This window comes from Eretmochelys imbricata, chromosome 20, assembly GCF_965152235.1.
Source record: "Eretmochelys imbricata isolate rEreImb1 chromosome 20, rEreImb1.hap1, whole genome shotgun sequence".
Taxonomy (NCBI): Eukaryota; Metazoa; Chordata; order Testudines; family Cheloniidae; genus Eretmochelys; species Eretmochelys imbricata.
Window position 1 is genome coordinate 19,434,604 of NC_135591.1, and position 20,999 is coordinate 19,455,602.

At 50.9% G+C, this 20,999-nt stretch overlaps 1 protein-coding gene across 4 annotated transcripts in view; it reads right to left on the reverse strand.

The window, feature by feature from the left end:
- The window catches only part of RFX1 (regulatory factor X1), a 53,646-nt gene that overhangs the window by 18,914 nt on the left and 13,733 nt on the right, over positions 1-20,999 (reverse strand). Inside the window, exons 3-9 of one of the 4 annotated variants that reach the window (XM_077838563.1) lie at positions 18,237-18,346; positions 17,576-17,659; positions 12,101-12,196; positions 8,261-8,356; positions 6,541-6,636; positions 2,932-3,026; positions 1,278-1,593 (exon numbers count right to left, since the gene is read on the reverse strand). In XM_077838563.1, the coding sequence (XP_077694689.1) occupies positions 1,278-1,593; positions 2,932-3,026; positions 6,541-6,636; positions 8,261-8,356; positions 12,101-12,196; positions 17,576-17,659; positions 18,237-18,346 (893 nt within the window). The remainder of the gene's footprint in view (positions 1-1,277; positions 1,594-2,931; positions 3,027-6,540; positions 6,637-8,260; positions 8,357-12,100; positions 12,197-17,575; positions 17,660-18,236; positions 18,347-20,999) is intronic. The other 3 variants (XM_077838564.1, XM_077838565.1, XM_077838566.1) reach the window with 3 other exon arrangements.

Genomic DNA, 20,999 nt, shown 5'->3' on the forward strand with positions numbered 1-20,999 from the left:
TCTCTGTTAAACCAGTGTGACCTCATTCTTATACCAAAGGACCTACTCTGGTTTTACACTAGTACCCAAGATCCGCCTCTGTCCCAGTGGCGTTATTCTGGTTTACACTTGTGTGACTGCATCAAAGTCTGTCTCTGTTGCTTTAAACATGCAAACAGGATTTTAAAAAAATCGAAGTGCTTTGATTCAATATGTCAGCTGCTCCAAATAACTGAGGTAAGGAGCATGTACAACCTGTCCTTCCCAGAGCTCTTAGACTGGAAAATCTTTGGGTAGGGGTCATCTTTTTGTTCTGCTTATATAGTGCCCGACACAATGGGATCCTGGAGCCTGACTGGGGCCCCTATATGCTACCATAATATACCTAATAAATATTAATGATAGATCTCAAACTCCAGAGCTGTCACGGATAAACAATTCCCAGCCAGCAATAACCCTACCTACACTTTGCCCAGCAACAGCATGTCTCATTCGAAGACCTCAAAGCTACTTACAGACAACAGTTCATTAAACTTCCCGATCCCTTGCCAGGCAGGTCAGCACCATTACACCTACCTTAAACATGTATTGTTACTTGTTACCATAGTAACGCCAAAAGGGCTCCACTCAGCTTGGATCCTGGTTTACAGTGTCTCGGGTAAGGCTAAACTCTTCAGCGCAGGGAATCTCTTACCATCTAAACAGACTGTGGGGGGGGGGGGGAGGAGGAGGGAGGGGAAACTGAGGCAGAACAGAGGTCCCCTGGTTCCCTTATCCATTGGATTTCCTTCCACAGGGGCAACAGACTCCCAGTCCCAATTCTAACCAGTGGCCCTGCCCTCCCTCTGTCACAGCCCTCTAGGCGTATAGGTAAGTCCTGGTTTAGTTTTATGCTTTTACAAAGTTTTATTTATAAAATGCAAATATTTTTTTTAAAAAATCTTTGCAAAACTGTGCCATGATGGAACTAAACAGCCCCGTCGCCCGCCCCACCTGTGGGGCAGGGCTGTGCGGTGGAGGCGCAGCCCCTAGCAGAAGTGCATTCTGGGACATAGCACAGAGCTAGTGAGTTGGGATGGATCTGAGCTAAGCCCAGCAGAAAGAAAGGCCAGGGCCGTTCTCTAGCCCATGCATGTTGACCCCCCCCACTCCCATGCAGCCAGGCCCTGCCTCCCGATTCTTCAGGCCTGGTTCCGCATTTGCAAACAGCAGAGAAGGATAAACGTATCCCAAAGGGGGGTTTCCAGTTACGTGGCCTGAAAAGGAGAAGCAGCCCCACGGGTGCCTTGGCGACTTACAGTTGCTGGAGAGGCACGTGTGGTGTGGGAGTAAGACTGACTAGAGCTTCCTAACATGTATCCTCCCTGAATCACGTAGGTTCCTGTTCCGCCGCCGCCGCCGCCTCCTCCTCCTCCTCCTCCACCGCCTCCGCCGCTCGGATTGGCTATGATCTGCCCTCCAGAGACGTACATAGGGACGGCTCCAGTGCTGGCCACGGTCTGGGAGGTTGCAGGAGTGGTGACCTGCGCCGGGGTGGCTTGCGATTCGTAATAACTAGCTCCCGTGTTCTGCGTATAGAGAGGGGTCTCTGTGTATGGGTAAGTGCTGGAACGTCTGAAACGAGAGGGAGGGTTAGCAGAGCTGTAGAGCTGATGCCGGGGCCGCTGTGCAAATGGACATTTCACGTTTATAGAGCACCTTTCACCCGCCACTGAAATGCAGCCACCGCTGGGGTGGAACCCAGCACCTGATTAATACCACAACAGTCTACGGCAGGAAATCTTGTATCCAACAAAGTGCAGGGTGAATTTAGCGAGGCAGAACAGAGTTATCCAGGCTGGACTTTGGCTGGGGTGATAGGGTTAATGTGCACAGGGCCTCAGTTCTTCATTTCACCAGAAAGATGACGATGATAATAATATAGTGGTTTCCATACACGGATCTCAAAGTGCTTTACAAAGGAGGGCAGTATAGTTAACCCCATTTCTCAGACGGGGAAACTGAGACACAGAGCTCACTCAGCAAAGCAGTGGAGAAGCGCCTGTTAGTGCCACACTGACACCACTTCCTGCAGCACTATAGCTGCCAAGTTCGAGTCTCTGATTCATTCTCTCTCCACCCCACAGCCCTTTAAGGAGCGGAAAAAGATGGGGAGGTACAAGCTGATCCCTCCTCCCCTTAGATCAGTGGGAGTAAGAGTGAGTGGAAAGAGGAGCGGGGAGTCTGTTGCCCAGAAGCAGGTAGCGGGAGAGCCCACTTGGCAGGTAGGTGGTGACAGAGGTTCCTGGATAGCTCTGGGGAAGAGGAGGTGTATGTGTTGGGGGAAGTGAGTGATGGAGAGAGTGAGGGTTGCCTGGGCCGTTGGAGTGGCTGGTGAAAGGATTGTTTGGTGAACGCCTGGCAGCTGGGGGGCAGAGGAATGCCAGTGGCAGTTGGCTGGATGTGGAGGGAGAACCACAGCCAGTCGGCTGCAGGGAGGGAGGTAGCCTGGAGCCAAGAATGGGCCCCTCAATTGTGTGCCCCCAACTGCCGCCTCTTCCACAGTTCCTGGCTCAGATTCAGCAGGGGGATCAGCGTGAGCAGGAGCAGAGCGGCTGCTTTCAGTGCATGTGCCCCAGGGGGCAGGACAAGTCATGGCAGGGCAATGCCTGCTGCCTGCCTACCGCCCCGCTGGGTGCAGGAGAGCCAAGGTGGGCAGGCACAGCAATTGCAGGGCCTAGCTGTTCCTTGGAGGTCTCCCATCCAAGTCTGGCTCTGAGAGAGCCGGAGCTTTGCCTGGAAAGAACAAAGCGGGGAGGCCATCACCCTTTAACTGCCCCTGCTGACATTGTGGGAGGCCAGCTGAACAGCACCGAAAATCCCCGGGAAAAGGGGGCAGTGAACAGAGGGCTCGCCTCTCTCGAGCCATGAGCCAGGCGTAAGGGCAGCAGTGGCTTGGCGTGGGTCACTTACATGGTGCTCGCTGTGTAACTGGCGTCGCCCCCTTCCACATACTGCACCTGGTTGGGATAGACATGCTGGACGGGCACCTGCTGCAGCTGCTGCACCTGAACGAAGCAGGGGAGAGAAATTCATAACAGCCCGAGTCCTTCGGCATGGCTGTCCCCCTTCCCGGCTCTCCATGCTTCCTCTGAGGGTCTCAACGCCATCTGGACCCACTGAGCATCACAACCCCATCAAAAGTGGGTCACTATTACCTCCCCACCTTGCCCCCTAGGGAAACTGAGGCACAGAGGGGTGATGGTGATTAAATACTGACTTGAGAGGGGAAAATGACACTTAGACTGGAAACTCTTTAGGGCAGGGACTGTCTCTCTTTTTTTTTTTTTTTGGTCTGTGTTTGTACAGTGCCCAGCACACTGGGGGGCCTGGTCCATGACTGAGGCTTCAGGGCATTACCGTAATACACCTAATAAATACTGCACAGTGCTCCGAAGAGTGGGGACCTGACCCTCGGTGCTATGGTAATATGAACAATAAATACAAATTATTACACTGCAAGTCAGTGATCGAACCCAGGAATCCTGTCACCCAGGTCCCTGATCTAACCAGTAGCCCTCACAGTCTCTCTAAAGGGCAATGAACTTTTCCTCCAGGAACCTGGGGCTCCTGCTAAATAACGAGCTGAGTCAACTGTTCGAAGCTAGCTCCTATTTTTGGAAGCTACAGCTTGTATCTTGACACTGTTCTCCCCCCGCCCCCACTTGCAGGTTTCCAGCAACTCTGAACAACGCAATCTCCTTCCTTTATAAACCCTGTGAGGTTCCTATCCAAGCTATTACAATATCTGAAACTGGTCCAACCCCGTCCATCACAAAGGGATCTCCAGGCATTACACCACTAAAGGGCCCCACCCCCTGGGGCGGGGTGCAGCAGCTGTTTGACAGCTGCCTAGCCGCACTGCACGAGAGTTTACGGTAGGAAGTGAAAAGGAATGCTGCATCCAACTGAAATTACAAGTCAGATTTCAGGGAAGCAGAATGTAAATGGCCCGTCTGGACACTTAGCCAGGACATTGGGGTGAATGAAATGGAAGCTGCAATGGCCAGAAGTAGCCCTGCCCGTGGGTTTCTGAAGGAAGAGCTCAGTATTCTAACTCGCGTGTATCTTACAGTGAAATCTGCTGCATTGAATCAGAATTGTTTGTTCTCCCATGTTCCAGCCTTGTCTCCCAGGCATCTCCCTCCCCCAAAACTCGGCTCCTGGGCTCCTATTTCACTCAAATCCAAGACACAAACCAAATATCTGCTTTCAAGAGGTCCAAGAATTTCGGTGCCCGTGGCAGGGACTGGCCTAGGTGGGTAAGGAATGAAGGCAAAACGGGGATCCCTGGTGTAATGTTACTTGCTTCAGCAGAAGGAAGTGGTCCGTGGTGTCCTAATGCAACGGGATGGGGATGCTGGGTGGTTCCAGCTCTGCTCTCTGGAAGGAGCAGGGAGGGCAGAGGCAACCATTCTTGGATCTCCCTGGGGAACCTCTCCATGACCTACTTTAAGAGCTGTGGCTGCTGTCCCAAACACTAGCACCTGAGGGACTCTCTGAATCTTGACTCTCTGGTCGGGACTGGCGTGATGAGAGGAGAGGAACGGCAGCTGCTCAATCACCACCTTTTGCTGCGGGAGGAGGAGGTGCTGAGGAAGCATTCGGACCAGTTCCACCCACTGCTCCGAAGTGGATTCTAGCGAGTGGAGGTAGTGGAGCCTGTGCTCTTGGCTGGCTAGACAGCAGCTGGCCAGCGGATGCGTCCCGCTACTACGCTCTAAGGAGAGAGGATGCTGCACTGCCTGCGGCTGCTGCTGCTCACCGTTCCTAGCCGGACCAGGGAACTCACTGCCTGCGCTCTAAACGATAAACAGAAACACTGAGGAAATCGGAGGTTGCGTTGCGACCACGAGCTGTTCGACTGCTTCCCTGCTCATGGGGGAAGCTCCTGCTCAGAGTTAAACCCAGTTGCTACTTAATGCAGCACCTTGTACCACAACAGTACTCTGCATTATGTGGCATCTTCCATCTGAGGACCTGACTGTGCTGAATAACGGCAGGTATGGAAAATTATTCCCATTATACAGATGGGAAAAGGGAGGCACTAGAGGTGAAGTGACTTGGGCCTGTATACTCAAAGGTATTTAGGCGCCTAATTCTCATAGATTTTGATGGAAGTTAGGAACCTCAATACCTGTGAGGATCAGGGTCTTGGTTAAATTTACCCAGTGGAGGATCTGGGAACAGAACCCAGGCGTCCTGACTCCCCAGCTCTAACCACTAGATCACATACTGGTTACTTGGCGGAGGGTGGGGTGAGGAGAGGAGGGAGACGCCCACAAGGTGACTGCTAGCCAGAGATGGGTTTGAGGAGCTTGCCACCTTATGACCCTGTAGTTTGAAGATTAGACTGTTCGCTTTTGCAGCACTGGTTCTGTGCAGCATTGCTAGCAGGTTCCCCCAGCGGGGGGGCTAATGAGATCAGTTAGACCATGCTGGCTATGCAGAGGCAGGAGCTGGATTTAGTCCTAGAGCATCTTAAAACCAAACATCTAGCACCAAAGCCTGGGTGGGGGATTTCAGCTTTTCCAGAGCTTCCTTTGTCCCAGCGCTAGGTGTATCCGGTGGGGACAAACAAGGGGGGGGCAGAGCAACTCTTTAGGGGATGTGAAAGGTAATGGGAACACAAGACTGGTAGAAACCACCTGGCTCATCATGTCCAGGCCACTCTGTCACCTCATGCCATTCACACGCTGAGCAAACACCACCTTCAGAGGAGTTAGGTTGTTGTCCCCACTGCTCCTATTGGAGGCTGTCCCAGACCCTGCCTCCTGTGAGGGGCAGAAACCTGCTTCTCATAGCCAGCCTCAATCTATTCCTGGTCAGTTTGTCCCCACTGGTTCTTATGCCAACTCTGTCCCTTACCACCCTCCCTGGGTCTACCCCCAATACAAGTAATGGGAAGAAAAGCACAGGCTGGAAGCTCCCTTGCTCAGAGAATGGAAAATGGCCTGGATGAACAGGGACCAATGGGGCATGGACCGCCAAGGGAATGGGTTGGACGGGACCTATCAGGTCTCTTCCCTCTCTGAAAGTGTGGCCAGCAAACCAGGAAGTGTGCTCAGTACAGGAGAAACTGGCTGAAATTCCATGGCCTGTGTTATTTCTATGACCTCATCCAATCGGATCTCCTGTACATCACAGGCCATTACATCATGCAGACACAGACACACCTCCCCCCGCCCCCCCCCATTCAGCCCAGTGACTTTTGTCAGACCAGGTGGTTCAGCCATCAGAAACTGGGTGCCAGAGGCAGAGAATAGGAGGGAGCGAGACACGCCTGCAGTGGCCAGGGATTGATTTGGTGAGAGATGCTCCTCCAGGGGAGGTCAGCCCAGATAACCTAATGGTCCCTTCTAACCTTGAACTCTCTGCCCATGCTGGGATCAGCTACTCTGCAAAGAGACGACTGTCGGTCTAGCTCAGGAGCACCACGGCTGAGGGCAGAGGATGTCTGCCTCAGAACTAGCCGAAGGGCACAGCCCCCAGGCAGCTCGCTATGTGACTGGAAAGCTCTACCTCTTGAGCGACGTGAACCTGCTGGAGTCCTTGCACTGTCAGCTGTTGTACTGTGCCCGCTTTCGGGGTCTGGGGGGTGGTCTGCACGACCGAGCGCTGTGGAGGCAAACACACAGGCCATCAACAACCTCCTGGAGTGAAATCCGTGCTGGTGAAAGGTGCCACCTGACAGCCCAAGAGAGTCCAAGGCTGTTTATCGGAGATCACAATCAGGCAGGGCATGTGCCCTGGTGCATACACACCGCCCTGCATCAGAGCAATCGCTGGGGTGAGAGGGGAGCTCCATTTCTCTGGCCTCAGTGCTAAGGCTGCCAACAAAGGGGTCTGTTAGTGCAAGGCAATGAACAGAGAGACCCAGAAAGGCCGTCTTTGCTTTGATGGCACTCGCTACCTGGGTCACTTATAGCCCAGCCCAAGCTTGTAGTAACCAACAGCTGCTCCTACCTGATGGCTCCTGGGTGGAATGAGTTAGGAATATAGGAATGGCCAGGCTGGAGCCGAGCAGCCCAGCATCCTGCCTCAGAGAGAGGCCAGCACCAGATGTGTCCGAGGGAGGCGTAAGAACCCTCCAGAAGCAGATGTTGGACAATCTGCTCCACGTTCTCTCTCAGTCTGGTCTCAAGAGTCTGTCTACACTGCAGTCGGGAGGTGTGGGTTGGAGCGTGTGTAGATGTGCCCAGGCTAGCTCAAGTGCCAACAACAGCAAAGTTGTGGCAGGATGGGCAGTGGCATGGGCTGGTTCTGCCTCCCCAGGACCCTGGCTACACGTTCAAATGGCCATTGCCAGCCGTGCTGTGGCTTCGCTGCTCCTGTTGTTTTGATCTCACTCGCTCGGGTTTGTCTATGCATGCTGCAATCACACCTCCCCTCTGCAGTGTAGACAGACCATAACAGGCAGAGATTGGCTTAAACCCTGAGGCAGGAAATGTAACATCTCTTCCAATCCTGGATATTCTTGTTATCCATAGGAGTGGCCAGTCCCTTTTTGAATCTTGCTAAGTTCTTAGCCTCAATGACTTCCTATGGCAGGGAGTTCCACAGTCTGATTCTGTGTTGTGGGAGAAAGTATTTGCTTTGATCAGTTTTCAAGTCACCACCATTTATACCCCCGAGTGTCCTCATCTAACTCAAACAGGCACTGCTGGAAATGCTAAGAGCCCTCCTGGAGGGCAGCTTCACCACCAAGGATGGAATAGACCCCGGAGACTGAATTCCCCCTCTCGCCCCACAGGGCAGGGCTGGGGCCAGTGAGTGGCCACATAACTCTGATGAAGTGAGCTGTAGCTCACGAAAGCTCATGCTCAAATAAATTGGTTAGTCTCTAAGGTGCCACAAGGACTCCTTTTCTTTTTACATAACTCTGATGTTGCCTGGACTGTATCTGCATGCCAATAACAAAACTTTGCAAGGTTCATGTTTGTTTCTAGGTAGCAGAGATGGTCTGAGCTGCCGCCTCTTTGAAACCTCAACAGCTGTGAGTTGCTACTGGGGGGAAAAGATGCTAAAATTGTATTGGGCAGCTGTTGCAATGGGGACACTGTTGCAATGGGGAATCTAGATCTCAGATCTGGGATCCACGCTCACACCAATGGAGCTCCAAAGCCAAGCTCTTGAGAGCATTTACTACCATCACCCCGCAGTGGCTTTTCTTTCCCCGCCAGACAGGGCTCGGGTGAACCCCCAGGAGGGGGTTACTTTGGGATCTGCAACCATACAGCACCTCTTGTGAGACGGGCACTTGCTGGACTCCATGCACCTGAAGCTGCTGCACTTGTCCTGGTTTGGCAGTGGAGTTGTTGCTCTGGACAGGGGAGTGCTGGAAAAACAAGGAGGTGGTGTTTTATCGGCTGCTTAGTGGGAAGGAGTAACACAGATTGTGTTCCCGTAACACATACCCCCTCCTTCCTGTTTCAGATCCCTCCTGGGAGCTCCTGGCTCTGCCAACCCCACCACCCACAGCCGTGTGCTGTTCTGAGGGTTGACTTTGCTAGCTGCCAGATCTGGATGGTGCTTTGTGGAACAGATGAAAATCATGCAGGTTAAGACAGGAACAACAGGAAGTGACATCAACCCAGGAAGTGGGTAGATAAGAGCACCGATACTGTGATGCCACCCTTCCCCCCTCCCCCTGGGGAGACAATGTGAAGAATATAGGAAGTGCTAGACTGGATCCACTACCCCATCTTCCATAGCAAGCAGTCACAGCTGCTTCAAAGGGGATGTTTCTTCCTACCACCTCTCAGGCAGGGTTTGCGCCTATTCGTTATTCAATCTAATGTAATTGTTCCTATTATTCATGTAAATGCCCCACCCTTTTGTGAATCCAGTTATGCTCTTGGTCCCAATAACATCCAGTGGCAGAGAGTTCCACAAGTTAATTCAGAATGTGTAACCAAAAGAGCGTTTCCTTTCTATATTGCTGTCATCCCCTGCATCACCAAGAGCATTCTTGCCTGATCTTTGCCTAGCTTTAAAATGTGATGATAATAATAATTCCTAGCTCTTATCCAGCGCTTTACATCAGTAGATCTCAAAGCACTTTATAAAGGAGGTCAGTAGCATAACCCTATTTTACTGGTGGGGGAAACTGAGGCACAGAGCAATGAACTGACTTGCTAAAGGTCACCCAGCAGGCCAGCAACAGAGCTGGGAACGGACCCCATGTCTCTTGAGTCCAGTCCAAAGCTCTAACCACTAGGCAACACTCCTTGGGGCTGGGGCTGCGTTAGCTATTCTAGTGTCCTGCAGTGGTGAGCACTCAGTTCACGCTTGATAATTTGCTCCCAACTGTGGTTTCTAAAGTATCTCTTTGCCTCCTTTAGCACAACTGTACTGCAGCCTCCCTGCTCCTGGCCTGAACTCCTGCTCCCTTCATATGTCCCAGGCCAACAGGACTGGGTCTGAGTCACGTGCTTCCATCATGTGACCCCATCCAATCACTCCCTTCATGGCGGGGAAGGGAAGGGAAGCTCACCCCTTGCCAGTTCTGCTAGCAAGCTCTTCCTTACAAATTTGCTGCACATCTATGGTGTGTAAAAACCAGGATGGACAAAAGAGACATTGCCACGCTAAGAGATCACACGCTGCCAAAGGTCCTTCTCTGAGTTGTTAATACTGGGAAGAATTTCGTAACATTTTGTCTCTTCCTACAAAGATTCCTTTCATTGGCTGGGCCCCTGAGAGTCCTTGGCACAGTGGGGACCTTCCAGAGAGCCCCAGGTTTGGTCCTGATGGAAGCTATGTCACTTTACTCACACACAAGGTCAGTAAATTGCAAAAAACACTTACCGGTCTCAGCTCCTGCAAGGTGCTCAGATGCCTAATGCCCACTGAAATCAATGGGAGTTAGGCACCTAAAGACCTGGGAGGATCTGGACCAAAGTCCCTGATTAATTAATCACTTTAGAACAGGAGCAGAAGCAGAACAAGAAACATCTTGGTCCGTCCCTACCCCCTCCCCAAAAAATTAAGGGCAAACCTCTGATTTCACTGGACTCTGCATTAGCGGGAGGGGAACAGTGCTAGTTAGAGCTGCTAGGAAGCAGGGCCAGATCCTCAAATGTCCTTCAGCTCCTAACCACCCTTGGGGACCAGCCCCTTAAGGGAGTGAATGGGGTGAAAGGGGCCGTCAGAGCTGCTGGGGAGCAGTCAATGAGAACGCAGAGGGCTGAGAGCTGTTAGGTTACAGCTGTTGTAGGAACTGCCCGCTCTGCTACACTCCCTTTCCCTCCAGGGCTGAGACCAGAACCCAGGAGTCCTGGCTCTCAGCCCCCTGCTCTGATCACTACACCCTGCTACGCTCCAGGGCTGATACCAGAAACCAGGAGTCTTGGCTCCCAGCCCCCTGCTCTGCTACACCCTACTCCCTTCCAGGGCTGAGAACAGAAACCAGGAGTCCTACTTTACTTTCATTATTTCGCTCAGCACAGCAAGTGAAAGCAGACTCTGTTTTGCCAGCTGCCCTTTCCGGCCACAAACCCCCACAAGGCTGGGGGTGCGAGGGAAGTTGTGCAAATATAGCGGGGGAAGTTACTTACATTTATTAACAAACAGCTTTACGGTGAATCATTTATACACATCATTAGGACATTCTGGCCTGCACTAAAATGTGCCAAAAGCAGATCCTGAGGGTCTGACCCTGCAGCCCTCACTCCCCACAAGGGTCCTGCTGAGTTCAACAGGACAGCCCCACAGAGCGCAGGGTCAGGTGCGGAGCATGACAAAGGCCCAGACCCTCAAAGGTGCGTAAGAGCCTCACTCTGACTGATTTCAATGGGGTGAAGTGCCTACATTGTATGGAGGATCTGGGCCAATGTCCCTTTAGGTCATGAGGATTGTGTATACCCCACGCTGGCAGTGACAGGGTTACAGGAAGACTGACAGCCCAATTAGCCCCTTCTGGGGCATCTGGAGGGCAATGAAGGATTAGCCCCAGCTGGGGAGAAACCGGCTGGGCGGGCCCTATAAAGGAAGGACTGCAGGGCCAATAGGAGAGACCCAGGAGACAGGAAGAAGGGATTTTCTGCTCTCTGAGAATGGAACTACAAAGGGATCTGCAGGGAGCGGCTTGTACTCTGGGACCATCCCTGAAGGGAGAGGGCAGCCAGAGATACATAAAGCAGGCCTGAGGGAAGAAGAAGTCTGAGGCTTAGTGGCTGGGCAGGAGACAGGCCTCCAGGGAGAAGGCCCAGGGGGCAGTACTCTGTCACAGAGCGCAGAAGAACTCTGCAGAGCGGCAAAGACTCTGAAGGGTGGGACCTGGGAAGGGGGGAAGTTTTCATTCTTTGAGCTGGGCCTTGGTTACCCCAGAAGGGCTGGGGCACTCAGTGTGAGCTGGCTGGAGGGCCAAGTCACTGCACAGACCCCTGAACTCCAGAGGAGCTGCAATGCCAGATCTTGCCACGAGGAGGTGCTCCAGAATGGTGAGTCTATGCCAAGGACACACAAAATATGGTGGCTTGATTCCCCACTCCGTGCCTCATGCATCCCCCACCAATCCCCTTCCTGTGTCAAAACCAAGATCAGCCTAGATCTCTAGTTGCCGTTAGCTCATCTAGCCAGACCTGTCGAACGCAGGCCGGTTCTCCCTGCACTGAGCCCCGTCACTTGTAAACGAACACTTCAGCCCGAATGCTCAATGCCGCGTGATTGTGAGTGACCAAGAGCAGCTTTCCAGACCTGCCAGTTACTCAAGACGTAATGGGGATCATTAAACCATCAAACAAATATCCCTTGAACATGCCCCTGCCCTGGCTTGAGGTCTGGACAGGATCTGGGGCCAAACTGTCAAACTCTGGGCCAGAGCTGGGGCCAAAACATAAACCCAGAGCTAAACACTTGCAAGTGGGGTGGCTGAATCATTCCCCAGGAAGAGGCTGATGTCTAGCTGTGAATGTGAAATGCTGCAGCGATGAGACAAGGATGCTGGTGGTGAACTGAAAGGGGGGTAAATAATGAGCGACAAAGAGCAATGCAAACAAATCTTCCCACTTTGTGGCTGTCTAGGCACCTGGTCATGCTTTTCCCCAGGTTAGGGAGGAACGAACATCCCGCCACCCACCTCAGGTGGAGAATGGACCTGCTGCTGAACACTGTGCACAGCCAACGAGACTTGGCTTCCTTTGCTAGCCTGGGAAGTACTCGGCACCACCAGCCGCTGCAAAGGGATGATACAAAAGAAGTCCTGGTTAATGACCACCTCGCAGTCAGAGCAATGCCAAGTTCTGCTGGCCGCTGGGGAGCAGGGCTGGTCCTGGCCGGCGCTGGTCCAGAGGACTGCCCGAGTCGGGCAGCCGGCGCTAGTCCAGAGCGTAAGTGAAGCTGCATTGGCTTTGGGTAACAATACTCACCAGCACAGCCCAAGCCAGAGTGTCATTAGGAACAGTACTCGCAGGTACAGTCAATTTCCATTCAGCATGTTCAGTATTTATCTGGATTTGCCAACAGAACCGAGCCTAAACCAAAATGACTTCTTTGGTTCCCTGGGGAGCAGAAACCTTCATCTGCTTGTGTCTGGCCAATATCAAACAGGCTGTCCACTTGTGTCCCAAGGATGGGGGGGTGCCATTACTTGGGGATTTTAAACACTAGACAAGCAAAGCGAGAAATACACTGGCTGGGAAACAGGGTAGACTAAGGATCTAAGGGCTCTTCCATCTCTACCTTCTTTGAGTCAGTGAAAATAAAATGCAATGGGGCAAATTCTGTTGCGTTTCCTTTTTGTAGCTCTGAGGAATGGCTGCCTTCCATCATGCACGCTGGCCAAGGATTTTTTTATTTCCCTTTCCAAATGCAACTGCAACCCGCCAAAACCTGGAGGCATGATGCAGCATTTGGGTCCCATTCTCTTCTCCTTGATCCACCTTCAGGAGATGCCAGCATGCAGAAAATCTTTGCAGCCAGTTGATAGGTGGTTTCTTCACCAGCCCGGCATGCAGACAACTGAGACGTGGTTTTAGGTTATCTGCAGTTCCTTTAGCACTGCACTGTCAAGGCAACTTCATTACCCAGGAAAAGGCTTTTCAGGTCATTCCTAAGTAGAATGTTAGCCGAAACAGACAAAGGTTAACCCAGGGTACTGTGAAGCAGGCGTGAAAGCTGGGCCAACTAGGAATAATGGGAAACTGTCTGGGACAGCATCTTGGCTTGGAGACCTGGCTGTGGAAGAGCCTCTCCAAAGGGAGGGGTGGGAGCCCCAACACTTGGGACTTTAAAATCTGACTGGATAAAACATTAGTGAATATACAAAGTTAAGCTCTAATAGAAGGGCTTGTGTCTCAGGCTCTCTTCCTGCTATAGTGTTCATCATGCTAGTCCAAACAGATGGACCTCAACTGGCATGTCTGAAGAGCCCATCACTGAGGTTTTAGGCACTACACACCGATTTCAAATTCCAGTAAGATCTGTCCAGATCAGACAGCCAAGACTCTGTCCAAATCTTTGCATGCGCGATTGGCTGTAGGGTTCTGATCTGTCTGGCGTCGTGGTGAGCGCTGACTCACCCTGACATCTCGCTATGGAGAAGGCTTTGTGATGGAGGAGGTCTGACCCATTAGGGTCACTGTAAATCAACATCAGAACCTTGTCATAGATCTAATAGGGAATAGAACCCAGCAGAAGCTGGGAAGCACAGATCTCCTCTGTAGCGTGTTCTGCTTAGGAGATGATTTCAGGCAGGCTTTTGACAGTCCCAAGTAACATTCTCATAAGAAAGCTAGGAAAATGTGGTCTAGATGAAATTACTGTAAAATGGGTACAAAACAGGTTTAAAGACCATCCTCAGTAGTTATCAACAGTTTGCTGTCAAACTGGGGGAACGTATCTACTAGGGTCTTGCAGGGGTCTGTCCTGAAACTGGTGCCATTCGGTGTTTTCATTAATGACTTGAATAATGGAATGGAGAGTATACTTATAAAATCTGAACATGACACCAAGTTGGGAGGGGTTGCAAACACTTTGGAGGACAGGGTTAGAATTCAAAACCACTTTGAAAAATTGGAGAACAGGTCTGAAATCAACAAAGTGAAATTCAGTAAAGACAAGACCAGGCTTAAGAAGGAAAAGTCAAATGCACAACTACAAAATGGGCAATAACTGGCCAGAGGGTAGCACTGCTGAAAAGGAGCTGAGAGTTGTAATGGATCACAAATGAAATATTTAATAGGAGCCAACAATGTGATGGAGTTGTGAAAAAGGGTAATATCATTCTGGGCTGTATTTGCAGGAGTGTGGCATTTAAGACATTGGAGGTAATTGTCCGGCTCTGCTCAGCATGGGTTAGGCCATAGCTGGAGTCCTGGCTACAGGGTGCCACACTTTAAGAAAGATGTGAACAAACTGGAGAGAGTCCACAGGAGAGCAACAAAAATGATGGAAGGTTTAGAAAACCTGACCTAAGAGGAAAGATTAAAAACCCTGGGCATGTTTAGTCTGGAGAAAAGCAGACTGGCGGGGAAACCTGAGGCAAGTCTTCAAATATGCTAAGGGCTGTTACAAAGAGGACAATGATAAGCTGTTCTCCACATCCACTGAAGTAGGACAAGAAGGCATCATCTTAATCTGCAGCAAGGATTTATGTTAGATATTAGGAAAAACTTTCTAGCAAGGATAGTCAAGCTCTGGAACAGGCTTCCAAAGGAGGCTGGGGAACCCCCTCATTGGAGGTTTTTAAGAACAGGTTGGACAAACCACTGTCAGGGATGGTCTGGGTTAATTTGGTCCTGCCTCAGTGCTGGGGGCTGGACTAGACGACCTCTCGAGGTCCCTTCCAGCTGCACATTTCCATGACTCTGAGTCTCCATGCGATGTGCTAGCTGCAACTTCCTTTTCCTCCTGTAAAGCACTGTAGCCATGCCCAGCAATGTCCACCATTGCTGCAAATGCTCCCACCATTAACCTGGCAGGTTCGGTATGAAGAATCATCACACAGGAGTCGCTCTCCTCGATATCAGCAGAGGCGACAGATTTGGGGTCTGAACATCAGACTAGAAATATCTCAGCAACCCAAATCCAGGGGTTATTTAAATGTTAATCCTTCAGGGGCTTTTAGACGACATCTTTTAAACAGAGGTGCTGGGATAAGAAAGATCTCATGATGTGCTTCTTTTCTAAGGGAGATCGTTTAACTCTGTCCTTGGCCAAAGTTTCCCACTGTACCATCTGGTTGTGAGCTATCTCCCAGAGGCAGCTGCATTTCAGTGCTGCTGCGTGTAGTCTGTGAACTGCTTTAGGATATATTTTATTCATTTCATAAGGAGGAAGGAAGCTGCCAAACCAACCACGGACTGGAAACATGGGAATGTTGCTTCCTCTCCCTAATCTTGCCTAGTTCAGTGTCTGCAACCCCACTGCTTGTGCGTAGCTGTCAAATCCACATGAGTTTCAATCACTGATAAATTCAAGGCAAGACAACTTCTTGCCTGGCATTTTTTTTTTTTTTTAAACGTGAAAAGGAAAAGCCAGAGGCAGAGGGGACCAGAGTTTGCACAGAACTGAGTCTCCCTTGTGCTGGGCATGCTCCAGTCTGTCCCAGACATGGATTAAATCATTGTTTAGATCATGATTAGTGCGTGATTAGTGCCCCGTCAGCTGTGCTAGATGATAGAAACTCACAAACCTTCTTGCAGTCTCCAGATGCCTGTCCATATGACTACAGCTGCATCTTCATTACAAATGTAATGCTTTATAAAGATAGCACCTTCTGTCAGAGGGCATCCCCCATACTATTCTGACTCATACTGCCTGCCCCAGGAGAAGTTGGTAAGAATTACCCCGGATTTGCAGATTGGGAAACTAAGTGGTAGAGAGAGTATGTGATTGGTTCAAAGTCACAGAGACAGTTTGGATGAGAATCCAGGAGTCCTGACTCCCAGCCCCCTGCTCTGACCACTCACCACTCCTTTCCCAGAGCTGGGAATAGAATTGAGGAGTCTTGCATGCCCTCAAAGTCCACCAGACAGACAGTCAGTGGGTGAACCGGGAATAGAACCCAGATCTTCTGACATCTGGGTGTTGATTCTGTGCTTTAATCACATGACCACCCTCCTTTCTTAAGAAATGGTCACTGTTTTTAGAAGGTCCCTTCCACAGGCCAAACAGCCCTGCTCCCCCTTTGCCGGCACTGCAGGAGGAGCCTCTGCGTCTTCTGATGCCTGAGCCATCTTTGCTGCTGTGCATTCCAGTGAGAACAATGCTGGGAGCAAGTAACCCAAGCACTCCATAAAGGGTCTGATTAAATTCCCATTAAAGTAGGTGAAAAGGCTCCTATTGATGTCAATGAGAGTTGGATCTGGCCCTATATGACCAGGGATTAATTGAGCCCAATGGGTCCAGTTACCACTTAAATCCTAGGGCTACATTCAGACCTGGAATAAGATAGGGCAGTAAGGCCTCTGATCCAGAATCAGAGAGGGCCATAAATAATGGCGTCAGTTACGTGGGGTGCAAAGTGAGTGGAGAATCCGCTATAGATGCTATAAACCCCTCTGGCATTCAGTGGGCATGCAAAACATATGTCAATTACACACATCAGTGGCTGAGTCAGATTAGTACAAAGGAGGCAGAACTCACCCAGCAGCTGTGAGGCCCTGTGACATGTAGGAACAACAGAGGGTGCTGTGCAAAACGCATGACAATTACACAGCAGGGAGTTGCAAAATGCATGACAATTACACATCAAGGGGGTGGAAGGCCTGGGGAAGTAGCCGGAAAAGCAAATAACAGACAGGGAAGATAAATGAGTTGGCAGAGCTTCTTTTATTGTCCATCCTCCTGTGATTTGCTTTTCCTGTTTCATGCCCCCTGACACCAGCTAAGTAAAATCCTGCTCCCATGTAAGACAATCCACCGTTTAGCCACTAACACAGAGATGCTGGTGCTGGGGGGGCTCCCTCCCCCCCAGCTTTCAGCCATTTCCATCATATACAGGGTTTACAGTTTGGTTCAATGGCTCTCAGCACCCCCACTATACAAATTGTTCCAGCTCCCCTGCACTGATGTCAATGAGGCCTGGATCCAACCCACTTCCATCCAGTCTTCTGACCAGCATTACACCCAACACGCAACCCCATTTAAGGCACCACTAAATCTGGACCCCAATCTCACTCAACAATAAGCTTCCCCTGCACAAGTTGGATTAATTGATCTGAATGATTCTTGCCCATCTCTAACTTCTAATCTCCTAGCCGCTAACATGGCGTGTCGCAGAAGCCCTGTTATTTCCCTGGGTCAGCACGATCAGGTGCCCCTCATGCAGCCAGATTTTCCTCGGGCTTTTACAGCGGCGGAACTCCATCGTTCCCGAGGAGTTACTCCTGCTCTGCGCTGGTTGAAGGGAAAGGAGGGTCAGACCCTCAGGCTGCTAATTCTCGGTGTGCGAATGAACTCAGCGAGCAGTGAGGGAGCTGGGCCTACAGCTATGTTTGGGGGGCAGTTTAACACTGGGACGCTGTGAGTTGCAAGAGTGCCAAGCACAGGGAGTTGCGGGGGGGAAGCGTGGAAAAGCACAGGGCCTGGGGCTTTCTGAAACATCACTTACCTGCTGGGGCACTTGCACACCTGTTAGCTGGAGGGGGGATACCGACGGTGGCTTAGCCTGCACGCTGGCTTGAACCAACAGCCTCTGTCAAACAAAACACCCAGAGTTCAAGGTGAATGGAGGAAGCAGGAGTGATTACAGCAACAGCACCCAGGCATTCGCCGGTTATCCTCAGGCCCCAGCATTTAACAAAGAACCTGGAAGGAGAGGGCATCAACACACTTCACAAAGGGGATGAAGTATCATCAGCCCTGTTTGGTCCTAGGGCACAGAGCGGGGAGCGACCTGCCCAAATTCATACAGTAACTTAGTGACAGAGCTGGGAACAGAACCCAGGAGTCCTGATTTCTGGTCCTCCCAACCCTGTAACTTCGAGACACACTCCCCTTCTAGAGCTGGGAATAGAAACTAGGAGTCCTGACTCCCAGCCCCCTGCTCTAACCACTAGCTCCCACTTCCCGTCCCCAAGCTCGGAACAGAATTCAGACATACAGCCCCCCAGCCTGCCCTAGACCACTAGAGCTGAAATGATTTCATGTTCACCAGGCCCAGAAGCAACAAACAAATCCAAGGAGCCCAATTCTAGCCTGACTTATTTCCCCTGCAACAAGTCTAACAGCACCCAGCTGCCCCCAGGAAGATCGCCTGCTTGTCCACCTACCTGCTGTGTGGCCTGGACTTGCTGCACCACCTGGGTTGGCACCCCAGACTGTGTGGCCGACGAGCCTGGACTGGACTCAGAGACGGAGTCACTGGGCCTCATGGCACCTTCTGGATTTCGGAAGAGGAGAAGAAAAGGTCACATGAAAAGTCTGAGGAAGGCAATTCGGAAAAGGTGTCCAAATCCCTCCTGTATATTTCAAGGGAGTTGCAAAGTGGACTGAGCACAGGACTGGTGTTGGGACCTATGGGGGGTTCTAGTCACAGTGCTGGGACGGGAATACAGCTCCCAGACTTGGGAATGGAACCCAGGAGTCCTGACTCCCAACCCCGTGGCTCAGTAGCTTCATGCCCACATGCAGAATGGAGCTCTCTGCCATCAGGCATAACTCCTCTGATTACTGTTCAGCACCCGGTGTGAATTTCAGTCTCTGCTTCTAACCGAAAGAAAAACCCAGCAACCGCCTCTACCAAAAACTAGTGAGAAAACAGGTGACTGAGGCCTCTGATACAGTCTGCTTGTTCGATGGATCCTTACCGCAAAGACATTCCCTGCAAAGCAAGCCAGGTACTTACGATCACAAGGAGTTGTACAGAGACAATCGTAAGACATGGTGCAGTGGGCACAGGGGTGTGCGTTTGTATTTGCTCCCCTTCCTTGCGAGACAGGTAATAAAAGACCCAAGGCTTTTATAACCAGGAACCTTGGCCACCTAATCCCTGCCAGTTCTCACCAAAGCTCTAGTGAGGCTGGTTTAGAATAAACATCCCCATACTATTAGGTGCAATCCCAACCCTCTGATCCTTCCAGGGAGGAGTAGGGGGAGCTCATCTGGGGCTGATTCTAATCGAGAAGCAGGAGATCACGTTTCATGGGCGTCTCGTTTGACATTATCAACAGAAGAGTAGGAAAAAAACAGCTCAGCGACCTTCCAGGATGGTGAATTAGTCTGTTTCCTTCAGGCGCTTGAACAAATCAAGGGTAACGATGGGTTTACCAGCTTGGGAACTCCGGGAGGCAGGAGTGGCTAAGCGGGAAGCCCTTTTCCCACGTTAACAGCTATGATTCCATGGACCAGTGGAGATGGATTTTGAGGAAGCTTTTGCACGATGGGTCATATGGTGTCTGGTGCTCTGGCATTTATTGAACAATTGAGCGGGGCCCTAGCATTGGTAATGTGCAGAGCATCTGGCACTTGATAGTAACCATATTTGTGCTGGTTACTTTGCACACCACAGAATCGGAGACATTAACGATGGAAAAAACGTCGTAGTGCAGCCAGGCCTGATTCCTGCAATCTACTTTTCACATAGGCAGCTGCACTGCTACCCCCAATGATTCTGATGCAGCTTCCAAAGCCGGAGGACCTCCTTCGACTGATCTGCCTGAACTCCCACGGACTTCAGTGAGCAGCCCTGGCCCCTTCTTTCCTAATCCAGACGTCGGGAGTTTGGACAGTGATCGGTTAGGTGAAACTTTGTCAAAAGCCTTCGGAAAATCCAATGCCACTGGCTCCCCCATGCCATCCAGCAGCACAGTGCCCCCTGTCATCACACTAGTTTGTTAAAAAGGAGGTGCCGTGGCCTACTGGACAGAGCACAGGACTGGGACATTTCCTAGCTCTGATACTGCTCTACAGAGCAACCTTGGGTGACTCACTTTGCCTCAGTCTCCCCATCTGTAAAATAGGGATGATGACAGTGAGCTACTTTGTAAAATGCTATGCGATCTACTGGTGAAAAGCGCTAGATAAAAACAAGGGACGGTTCTTTTTATTTTGTGGAAGATGCTCTGTAAAGCATTTTGACCAAAATTCCTGCCCTTGCCACTCATCAATAAGTGGCTGCAACCCTCTGCCCCAGAGGTAGGTGCATTTCAGTGAGTCTGTGTGTGTGCACGTAGGTCGTGATCAAAGACCTGAGAGAAACGTTACATTATTATCATATTCCTTCCCTTTAAATTCCAGCTCCTCCAATTGAGATGAGTATTTCTAATGTGCCTAAAACTGCAACAGCCATTGATCCGACCGCACTGTAAGTTTACAAAGCATGTTGGGACCTGAGTTAAGCCCCACAGCTACCCTGCAAGGTAGGCAACTATAAGTATTATTACCTCTGCTGTTCAGATGGGGAAATGAACGTCAAAGGTATTAAGACGCCTAACTCCCATTCAGATCCAGGTGCCTACATAACTTTTGCAAAGGAAAACCAGCTCTTTGCGCTGTCTGCAAACATATTGATGCCCATTTCAATTAGATTAAGTGGGAGATGAATGCAGAAAGAAATCAGCCCCTACACAAGTTTCTAGGTGGTGAGATCTTTGCTCAGCTGTGCATCAAGCCACCCCCACCCCTCCTCCTTCACCTAAAGGCCAGATGGTAGGTAAACCTTTCATTATTATTGCTTTCCTTCTCTCTCTCTCTCGCTCCCTTTTTAAAGGCAGCAGAGCGTGGGTTCCTGGGATTACAAGGCATTTTGTGTTATTAGAACTGTTTCCACTGCTACACTGGTGGGGAGAGAGAGACGCTTGTCTGATTGCACCAGGGTCAGTGTTATTGACTATGGACCAGATCTCGCCAGGTGCTAGAGGGCAGCAGTCAGTGGCCGCTGCAGAGGCTCAGCACCTCTTGGCAACTTCTCTCCCGATGGAGTTGAGCACCTCCCAGGTAGGGTCCCCCTCTGGGTACGGCGCTGTTCACTTTGCTTATAGGCGCTGGAGAAAGCTGCGCCTGGAGTGCCCTAATGGCGTCCCAGGAGAAAGAAG